At 44.4% G+C, this 11,299-nt stretch overlaps 1 protein-coding gene across 1 annotated transcript in view; it reads right to left on the bottom strand.

The window, feature by feature from the left end:
* Window positions 1-11,299, bottom strand: part of LOC134536319 (uncharacterized) — a 66,356-nt gene continuing 55,057 nt past the window's right edge. The window contains exons 11-14 of the mRNA XM_063376071.1: window positions 9,120-11,182; window positions 7,159-7,349; window positions 5,463-5,678; window positions 1-3,040 (exon numbers count right to left, since the gene is read on the bottom strand). Coding sequence (XP_063232141.1) covers window positions 2,748-3,040; window positions 5,463-5,678; window positions 7,159-7,349; window positions 9,120-11,182 — 2,763 coding nt within the window. The 3' untranslated portion in view covers window positions 1-2,747. The remainder of the gene's footprint in view (window positions 3,041-5,462; window positions 5,679-7,158; window positions 7,350-9,119; window positions 11,183-11,299) is intronic.

Here is an 11,299-nt window from a genome sequence, read left to right as displayed (position 1 = left end):
TAAATTTCAGTAAAATTTTATTTTAAAAACACTTTACAGCAATGACGAAGGGTTTTCCTTCAAACATAAGGACACTTAATACAATTGTTGACAACATCAGGTTACCGCTAACATCACAACAGTCCCAACAGTTACCTATTTATTTCAATGGGCATAGTGTATTTTCGCAAGGCACAATTGCACACATATTTTGACATGTCAAGAGGAATAATAATTAAAAAAAAGCTATTTTTTTGTGAGTAAAGAGTTTTAGAACTTGTTCACAGTTTCTGTCAATTGTCCATTATGAGTCGAGTGTTTATGCACACTTTTTGGCCTGAAAACTAATCCAGTCAAATTTTTAAAATATGCGAAGTTTCCAAACGGTGAGGATAAATTTGTGAATACCACATTGTAAGTTTAGAATCATGCTTGATAATCACAACAATTATTTGATATCCTGTAACAGCTGCAAAAAATATACTTTATGCAGCATCATCTGCTGTGTTACAATAAGGAAGAACAATCCAGCGGAAGACAATATATCCAACACTTCTTTTATAACTTGTTCTTGGTATAATTTGGAGGGGTAAATTATATTGCTAATTTTTTTTGTAACATGTTATCCTTCAATAGTGTCTCCTAGTTTGGTATCTTGCAAATAGTTCATGGAAAAACCTGTTACAGCATCTGTTTTATCACTCGGGCTTAAAAAAGGTTCAGTATTTTAACTACGTAAATAATTATAAAAATTTCGATCGTGATTAATGTTTTCGTGATATTTTTAAACAAAATGTAATTTTTGATTTTTGTTGGGTTTTTCAGTGTTACTATTTTCTTCAAAGTCGATCCATCCCACTGTCCACAGGATAACTGGTTGCTTACAGTTGAAATCTATAGATATTAAATACGTAAAAAAAATTACTTGAGCTCGCTTTAAACATAATTGTAGTATTTATAATTTTCCATCAAATGTAGCTTTGCATGTGTGGCCAGACGAGATTATAAACTTGTGATGTTGCACGTGTAAGTGTTTATTTTTAATGTACAAAGATTTTCATGAGATTGTCCCCTAAACACTTAGTTGTCTTATGCGCAAGGGTTTATATAAATAAATATATATATTGGGAGGGGGGGGGGGGGGGCATTTTTAGTAACTTTGCCCTGGTGTTTTATTTTGGTGAAGCCACGTTTTTGAAGTGCCACCTGTTGGTGTTTGGTGAAAAGTGGGATGCTCGCTGGTGTTTCTCGCACGATATCTCCTCTAACAAGGGGAAGGCACGAACTTCAGGTGACTGATTTTGACATTCCTTTGTGAGAGTAAAGTACTTCCCTCTGTAACCCACCCTGTCAAGGACAAATTCCAACTCTTGATTGTTTCTCGACGAATAGCCGGTTAAAAAACTAAGCAAAATCTAGACACCCCTAAGTCTGCAACCAAAATTGTTAATTCAACCTAGCCCAGTGGTTAGTGTGTTTTGACAAACATGCTGGTGACTCTGTTCAATCCCACTTTTAAAAAAAAAATTTTACAGTTTTTTTATTGATAACATGAAAGACTATTTGGAACGATTCTCGTCCCCTATGCTCATTGGTCATTGTTGATTCATGGGGCAGGCAAACTGATTGCATTTTTCACAATGAGATTTTCTACAGTGATAATGACGAAGTGACTTGCACCCTCCACCAAAGCATACGCCTCTTTGTTAACCATGCAATGTGTATTTTTACCACCAGGTTAAACGTTTCATAAAAATATTGCAAAATGCCCCTATTTTATAACAAGGACAACGGGAAATAGCATCCCACGAAGATGCCATCAAAATAGTACTTCTTTAGATCTTCACCAACTGAATGCTCCAAAGTTTACTAAAATGTTGAAATATGCTTGGTATGCTGCAAAACTGACAGAACCACAAGTCACATCGAAAAATGTTAACGAACTCTGCTTCCCTCTGTCTTTGTTAAATGGGGAAAAAAAGTCATGTAACACTTGTCACATTCATACAATGCACGTGGTGCGAACAGAACATACGTTTTATGTGTTTTTTTTATGGTAAGTATCACCTGCAAGTGTGCACCAAATGTGTAGGAAATGACTGTGACAGCATCAATGCGTAAACATTTTCACACTTTTGAGATGTTTTTTGAAAAATAAATTATGTTGTGCATTTCATAACAGTGTTTTGCCTGTTCTCATTTAACCTTCACACTTGTAGTAAAAAAACAACAACAATGAAGTGGGTTTGAACCTCGCCAGCTTGGGAGTTAAACACTCCAACAGCTGGGTCACGCTGTCTCAGGGACCCCAGATGCCACGCCTTTGCTCTCTCTCTCTCGCTCTCTCTCTCTCTCTCTCTCTCTCTCTCTCTCTCTCTCTCTCTATATATATATATATATATATATATATATATATATATATATATAGAGAGAGAGAGAGAGAGAGAGAAATAGATAGTTGTGCCTCGTTTTCCGATCGACCTTTCTTGAGAACAAATTAGAGTTGGGTTGATTCATGCCCTCTCTGAGTGGTAACCATAATACGTATATGGCGGGGAAATGAATATAAACGCGTAATGCAGAAGTCCCTCGAGTGTTTAAAGAATCTCCACCGGATGTTTCATGCCTGAAAATACATGTTTTAACATATTCTTAAATGGTCTTGGTCAACAGACACCTCTTGGGCATATCTTGGGCAGTGTTTTTTTTTTCCCGAACCGCGCGTCACGTCTGCGCGGGGCGAGGAGTGCGAGCTGGGGGGTCGGCCATCAGAGGCTCTCGGCGTGCCGGTGGCGGCCGCCGTCCCCGTCGCGCGCCGCCGCCTCCTCCTTGCCGCCGCCCTTGATGGTGAAGGTGACGTAGTAGCGCTTGTTGCGGTCCAGGCGCTCCGTGGGCAGCGACACCACCTGCCTGTCGGCGCCGCGGCTCAGCTCCAGCGTGACGGGCCGCGACGGGTCCACGTAGCGCAGCCCCCGCGGCAGGCCCGGGTCGATGCGCGGCAGGAAGCCGCCCCGCGCCGCCGCCGGGCCCTTGGCAACATGATGGTGGTTCAGTTTAGTGACTGCAACACACGGCGACCGCCCGCGTCAACTGCATCGGCGCGAGCCCGTCCCGCCAGCTCTGCACACGCTCTCAGGTGTTCGTTAGCTCTCGGTATTCGGCATCTGTTAGGAGCAGTGGCGGATCCAGAGGTTCACCTAGGATTTCAGAATAGCCAGAGAAAAAAAGTCTTAAAATTACTAACTTTGTATTTAATCTACTCACACTACACATAACATCCAAACACCAGATTTTATGATTCTACAAAAAATTCATTAATTATATTAAAATATTTTATTGGTTTCAGAAACAATCATTTTTGTCGGAAATATTAATGTAGCAGACACCCCCCCCCCCACCCCCCCCTGGATACGCCATTGGTTAGGAGTAATTTCGTGAATGCGACGGAAGTCAATATGGAAATGTGTATCAACCACGATGCTGCCATCTGTGTGGCGTACGGCGCGAGCCAAAGTTCACTTAACGAATTTTAACAAGATGGGAGGTAGTTAAAAATAATAATAATTCCTTGTTCTTGTCCAAAAGTTGGCGTTTAGTAATTTTTCAAGGGGTTTTATTTTGTTATTTTCCTCTTGTATTGGAGCCGTTTCAGTATATTATGGTTTTAAAATCCCGCTCTGCAAATCGAATGATATATAGTCGACGTAGCTGCTCCGACAGCGAATTCTAGCAGCGGGTGCTGTAACTACATGCGAGTCACGCCTAGAAATGTAGTAGTAAGCAATTTCCCGTATAATTATGATGCTCGGTATTGTTTTAAAAGAAAATTTACCTTAAATTTTGTGTCTTGAGTTTCGTATTTTAAGTGTGTTTGCAATATGAGAATACGTAAAATTGCACGTTTCCGAGGTTAGATGTTACACATCTCTGGCGAGTTCTGAAAGACTCTCGCAAATTATTATTTTTTTTTAATTGTGGTGTTTGAAAAGTTGTACAGTCAAAAATGAGGGATACCGTCAAAATTATCTGCCCCCGAGTCCTTTGTTTCTCTCGCTGAACTTTCGGGTGGAATGCAACTGTGTGCCATTATTACATTAGTTATTATTTCAGGGATTATTTTCACTCCACATAAGACTCAACTTGCTTTATATTTTTAAAAAAAAATTATAGTGCATATGATCCTTTGGCGGGTTTTTTGCGTGATACGGTAACCACTTATTATTAATAACTGTCTCAGGGCTGCCAATGGGTGTCAGAAAAACCGTAGTCCAATCTTCAATGTGAGACATATGTAACCGCGCTTCAAGTTAAGTCAAGAAATAATCGGCTCTAGCCATTACCTATAACTTTGCCAGTCTATCCAAGTATATTTGATGGAAAAAAATCGGAAGCCATTTAACTTCCAATACTTCCGCTGCAACTCTAACATATTTGAAACAAATATTTGACAGTCTAACAAGGTCATTAGGGAAGTAGGAAATAAAGTCAAACCCGAACAGTTCCGAAGTCATCCAAAGTTTTCTGATAGCTCGTGGGAAAAATATATAGGGGCCTATATGTATATTGCAAGGATTTGTATATTTTTTAAAGTCGTTCATTATTTTTAATAATGTTAACCTAACCAAGGTTTAGTTATTAGTAACAATTACCTAACCTAACGTATCCTCCTGGAACAAAAATTTAGCATTATTGACCTAACCTAAAAGTTTAGTTTGGTAAAGTACGTAACTTTGGACTGAGGGTCCGGGGGAGGGTGTGATGGAGGGGGGGAGGTGGGGAAGGGCTGCACTCATTGGGGAAGCCTATTAAGATGTCCATCAAGTTCTGTCCCTGCCCGATGACCCCCGAACAATTCACCTTCGGCCAACCTCGGGTTTATTTATATATATATATATATATATATATATATATATATATATATATATATATATATATATATATTTATTTATTTATATTTATATATTTATATTTCTCTGTTTATTTTAATGTAGCTATACTAACCTAACTAACCACCCATAGTGTTTTAAAGTGTTTTAAAGTGTTTTAATGTAGCCAGGGGCGCAACAACAGGGGGGGGAAGGGTATTTTGCCCCCCCCCCCCCCCTCTGAAACCTTGAAGTGGGGGCAAATGGGGGCAAAGAATGTGCTGTGTAATCAATTTTTAGATAGTAAAACTGCTTAAATAGCACCATTTTCCACCTTGAAATACAAATTTTCCCGGGGGAGGGCCCCCGGACCACCCGCTTCAATAGGGGGTATCGATGATTCTTTATAAAAAGGTATATTGCCCCCCCCCCTTTTTTTTGAAATTTAGTTTTTTCCCCCCTGAATGTAGCTAACCTAACCGAACACTTTTAATATTTGAATTCATTTTTTCCTGCAAAAAAAAAAAACAGATCCCGAAGTTGGCCGAAGGTGAGTTCGGGTTGTAATCGGGAACGGCAGAACTCGACGTGCATCTCCAGGTGTCCCCGCGCACTCACTGTAGGCGGCGCAGGGCACGCCCGTGTAGGCGTGAGCCGCGTGGTGGCAGCGGTGCGTGCCGTGCGTGCAGAGCGCCGGGTCGTCCGGCGGGTCCCCTCGCAGGCGGTTGGTGAAGCGCGCCTTGCGCAGCACCGAGCTCAGCTTCTCCAGGTCGTCGGAGGAGCGCAGGCGCGGCACGAGGCCGCGGTCCGCGGTCTGCAGCAGCCGGAGCTGGTCTGCGGGGCCGGCCGCCACACAACGGACACGTTAGACCATGGACGCAACAACGGGGGGGGGGGGGGAGGCCAAGGGTATTTTTCCCCCCTCTGAAACCTTGAAGTGGGGGCAAACGGGGGCAAAGAAAGTGCTGTGTAATCAATTTTTAGATAATAAAACTGCTTAAATAGCACCATTTTCCACCTTGAAATACAAATTTTCCCGGGGGAGGACCCCCTACCCCCCGCTTAAATAGGGGGGGATCAATGATTCTTTATAAAAAGGTATATTGACCCCCTTTGGAAATTTAGTTGTTGCGCCCCTGTGTTAGACAATCGGTTCACAGTTCAAATCTCAACCGTTAATCTCAGCCATGTACATTAGGTTCACGCCTCAAATTAAACATCGGAAACTCACCCAGGCATGTGATCCCGTCAGGGCGTGGTCCCGGTTAGGAGAAAGATGGGTCTTTTTTTTTTTTATCATGCCAGACAACTGTTAAACAGTGCCTTAACATGGGTTCCGAGAACCGGGGAAATAGATTCGCCCAATTCCAATCGCGGCATGTTACCGGAGAGCGCCCGGCCAGGTCCGAGAGGTTGTTGAGGAGACCCGTCCCAACTTCGCGCCCCACCGACCCGCCCCCAAGCTCCACCGTAAAACCCCCAGACCTCCTACAGAGCCAGTGAGATTTCGCGATGCATCCGACGGTAGTACGGTAGTATGTTTTGGTTCCTCCTGGCACTGGGTTCTGGGTGTGGTGCCGACTGCCATCTTTGACCTTGACCCCGGCGGATCCAAAATGGCCATCGGGGGTCAAGGTCACGACCATCCAAGATGGCCGCCGTGACGTCACAATCCAAGATGACGGTCGTCACCACAGGCACCACACCCAGAACCCAGTGCCAGAAGGAACCGAAACATACTACTTCCGACATATGTTGGCAGCGTTAGTGAGCAACTGTATTGACTACCAAAAATGATCATCCCGTGACATCTCACCAGTGATTTGTGAGCACCACTTTTCAACATATAAATAAATAAGGGTTACATAAAAAATTTTAGCTAACCATTCTAAACACAACACATTTTTATTTAATTTTTTTTTTTGCTAGTGACTTATAAGAAACAGTATTAATTAATTTTTAAAGCAGGAATTATGCATGAGCATTGTAATATCCAGACCATTTCTTGCCACAATATGAAAAAATTGTACTTGTAAGTTCCAAAGATAACTATCGAGAAAACCTCGCATATGTGAATTTATTATTCTAAAGACATACAAACAAAACTGATGGTTTGGAAGGGGTGTAAAATTAAAAATAAATTTAATTTTTCATCATTAACAGGAGAAAAGCTCCAAAAGTTTTAATATTCTATGGTGTCATTTTATAAAAGTATTTTTTATTGTGTGGAAATAGAAATCAGCTTTCATCCAACCCAAATAAGACCTGCTCGGGATTAAATGGAAAAGAGTGGAGCAGTGGATATGGTAGTTACCGTACAAGTACTTCTCGAAGGTTCTGAAGTTGTACGGTCCCTCGTACGGCTTGGGGCCGAAGTCGACTCCCGTCTTCGCGAACTCGTCGGCCAGCCTCTTCACCAGCACCTGCTCGTTGGCTCGGCCGGCTCTGATCTGGAGCCTCTTCAGCTCCAGCAGCTCCTGGAAGATCTGCCGCTCCAGGTGGTACCTGCGGGAAGGAAGAGATCCCTCCTCATCCGCTGGCGTGGGCAACTCACATTTTCCTGACGAATGAGCAAGACCTAGTTACCACCTGACTTGATGTAAGCTTTTGGACATACGCCATTGCTAAGCACATGTATGTCTGTACAAGAAAACTACAAAAAAAAACCAAAACCATTTTGTTTGTTTCGTCTTTTCGTTTTGTCGTGTTTTTGTCTCGTTTCAACTGTTGTGCTGAATTTTTTTTTTGGTTCAATATTTTTGTGCTGTCATCATTTGTGAGGGTTTTTTTTCGTTCTCTTCTGTTTTGGAAAACTATTGTGTTTGTTTCGTCTTTTGGTTTTGTCGTGTTTTTGTCTCGTTTCAACTGTTGTGCTGAATTTTTTTTGGGTTCAATATTTTTGTGCTGTCATCATTTGTGGGGTTTTTTTCGTTTTCTTGGTCCATTTTTCTTTGTTTTTTGACCATATTCCTGTTATGGAATATTAATTATGTGGTGTTTATATCCTGTTGACAACAGCAATTTTTTTTGCTTAATTTGTGTTTTTGTCTTTTGGGTTTTTGTAGTTTTCTTCTACAGACATACATGTGCTTAGCAATGGCGTACGTCCAAAAGCTTACATCAAGTCAAGCACTCCTATTGCACAAATCTTTCAAAGACAACAGTTACCACTTGCTTCCTGCTCCGTGCATCTTCATCCAGTGACAGTCCTATGGAAGAGGCAACAAGGGCGAGCATTGCTTGCCCCTCCTGCCGCCTAACACTCCACCCGGTATCCAACAGTAACTTTAAAAAAAAGGTGACTGATGATACAAATAACCCACGTTCTTAAAATGGTTCATGCTATTGGGAATTTTCATTTAATACCATTTCTTTGCACTGTTTGTCATGGGGAAAAATTCAAAATAAGAAATAAAAAACTAAAACATAAACCCCACAGAAAACAAGTCTAAATCAGCTGATGTCAAACAGATAAACCGAAGGAAGAACCTAAAAAGGTATTATGGACAACACAACGGTAATAGCACAGACGAACACATTCAAACTTATATATCAAACAGCACAAGACTTCCGTGAAAGGGATTTAGTCAAGAAAAAAAAACAGCACAGACGAACACAGTCGACTAACAACGATGAGACAGTTTCAACAATAAATGCAGACAGACAGCAACGTCTGGACATGCAGCAAATATACGAACACAACGATGAAGATACACGGATATTTTAGACAACACGACGACAACACCGACGAACACAAGTAGGTTTCCTATGACAAAAAAAAACAGTTGCAAGTTTCGAGAAATTGCATCTGTTCCCGTGATCAGGCACAAGCAGATTGTCTCATGGTAGCAAGCCCACTGTGTAGAGATAGTGATGATCCCGCGGGATAACTTTACAGCAGCAAGTAGTGAGGGAAGATTAAGTTATGCTGTTGCACCTTGTGACAGGTTACATATAAAACGTATCTGCTTTATTTTACAGAGAAGCAGTTAGTTAATTCTACTTTCTACTCTTTTTCAACCTGCACTATGTTACTCTACTGTTTTCAAGGGATTAAAATTTAATCAAAATTAATTTTAATGTTCATAAAATTACACATATAATTAGCTTTATTTTTAATGTACAACTTCAAAATTCATTTTCACGTTTGGCATCACTTGTCGGTGTGTTTTTAAATGTCAACCCTAATAATTGTGAAGCGAGCAATCCCCGGTTCAGTACTACCTTGCGACTCGTGGTCAGAAAATGTTCGAGCACCGGCCGAAGAAGACTCACTTGCGCATGCTGTTCTGGACAGCCCTGGTGACGGACGTGGCGGTGATGGGGGGTCCTTGCTCGTCCTTGCCGGTCCTGCAGAGCCGCGGCACGCGACCTCTCCTCTGGTCCTTCTCGCGCCGCGGCGACGGCTCGAAGCCCGAGTCCATCAGCATGGACGAGTCCTCGCCACGGCTCGTCGGCGACGAGGTGACGGTGGTCCTAGTGGTCGTCTCGACGCTCGCCGCCTTCTCCCGGTCCGCGAGGCTGGCGGTCGCCTCCTCCTCCTCGTCCCTCTCCAGCTCCTGGGCCTCGTCGTCTGTGTGCACTTCCCCGGCCTTCACCGACACCTGCGTCCTGTCCTCCTCCTGGATGCTCACTTCCTCGGCCACTGATCTGTCCTCCGGCTCACACGCGGCAGCCTCCGCCGGTCCCGACACGTCTGGGGTGCCCGCCTCTCTTTCTGGCGTGAATTTGCCCCTTTCTTCCAACACCTCTTCGTTTTCTTGCCCTCCGTGATCGTCGCTTACCTCCGTCTCGTTCTTTCCACTTACTTGTTCGCATGCAGGCTTAGCGTCTCCTCCTGACGTCGCATCGCCCGAGGGTTCTCCAGTTTCTACGGAAACATCTGCCGGTGCACGGGAAGGTTCTCCCTCTTCCACGGCAGCCTGAGAAGATGCTGGCTCTTCAACTTCGATTTTCGCGGGCTTTGCGTCTTTTTCGAGGATTTCCATTTCAGAAGCTTCTGGTGTGGCATCTTCGCCTCGTCTTACAGCATGATCTGGTGCGTCGACATCTTTCTCAAAATCTGACTCTTCTTTTGCACTTTTCACATATTCTACAGCGTTTTCGTCAATGTATTCTTTCTCATTCGATAATTTTTTTTCGTCTCCTTGGTGTTTGTCATCTTCTTTCACTTCCGATGGCTGCTCTTCTTCTCCTTGACAATCGTCATCTTCTTTCACCTCCGATGCCTGCTCTTCTTCTCCTTGACAATCATCATCTTCTTTCACCTCCGATGGCTGCTCTTCTTCTCCTTGGTAATCGTCTTCATCTTTCTCCTCTGATGGGTGGTTTTCACCTACTTGCTGCTGTACTGCCACTTCCATCACATCGTGTTGATGAACAATAGCTGTGACAACCGTGTGTGTGATCTGACCACCCTCCTGGTCGTTTAAATACGGCGTGTGGGTCCTGGATGTGAGTTCTTCGGCCGAACTATGGGCCAGTGTTGGTAGTTCGGCTGATGCAACTTCGGCATTCTTTTTTACTACTTTCTCATCCGCAATTTGTTTAACAGAGTCTCCTTTAGGTGTCTGCTTTGTGCTTCCTTTATCCTTAACTTTCTTACTTGCACTTCCTATTGCTGTTTCTCTTTTCCCCCTAACAGTGCCTTTTTGCTCTTCCTTTACTGCCATCTCGCGCTTCTCCTTCCCCTTCGTCACAGTTTCCTTCGGCTTTCCTTTATCTTTCTTCTCTTTCACAGTGCTGGATTTTACTGTCTTCTTTATTACTTCCCTTTCACGGCTTTCGCTTCTCTCTACCAGCGAATCCTCTACTTCCAGCCCGAGCTTTTCGTTCTCCACGTCAGCTCTTGATCCGGCTTCGAGAGCTTCTTTCGCCTCCTCCTCGTCGGTTTTGCTCTTCAATGTCGTTTTCTTAGTCTTGATCGTGGTCTTCTTCACCGTCACGTACTCGACGTCGCTGCCCTGCTCCTCCCGCTGAGCCCTCCCGCGGCGTCTCCCGGTCCCGCCGCTGTCCCCGGCCGAGTCGCTGTCCGCCGCGGCGCGCTCTTCCTCCTCGCCGGACGAGCACTCGCTGTCGCGCGTCTTGCGGTCGCTGGACGAGCTGCCGCTCTTGAGGCGCCGCCGTCGCCGTCTGCGGCCGTCGCCCGTCTCGTCGCGGCGCCGCCTCCTCGGCGCCTCCTCGTCCTCGACGGCGTCGCCGCGCCGCCTCCGCCGCCGGCGCCGCCGCCTCCAGCGCCGCCGGTCCTCCTCGCTGGAGTCGCCGCAGTAGTGGTGGCACACTATGGGGCCGTCCAGCCGCTCGATGTGGCGGATGGCCACGTCCTCGTTCAGACGGACCTGCGTCAGCCACGAGCCAGATCTGCGCCACAGTTCGTGAGGCGATACGTTTACACGAATCCCGAATAGTAAGATAACTTAAACCACTTTCATTCAGGTTCAGTAACATAACTTACA

The sequence above is a fragment of the Bacillus rossius genome, chromosome 10, assembly GCF_032445375.1.
Source record: "Bacillus rossius redtenbacheri isolate Brsri chromosome 10, Brsri_v3, whole genome shotgun sequence".
Classification (NCBI taxonomy): Eukaryota; Metazoa; Arthropoda; class Insecta; order Phasmatodea; family Bacillidae; genus Bacillus; species Bacillus rossius.
This window is presented reverse-complemented; position numbering and strand designations above follow the sequence as displayed.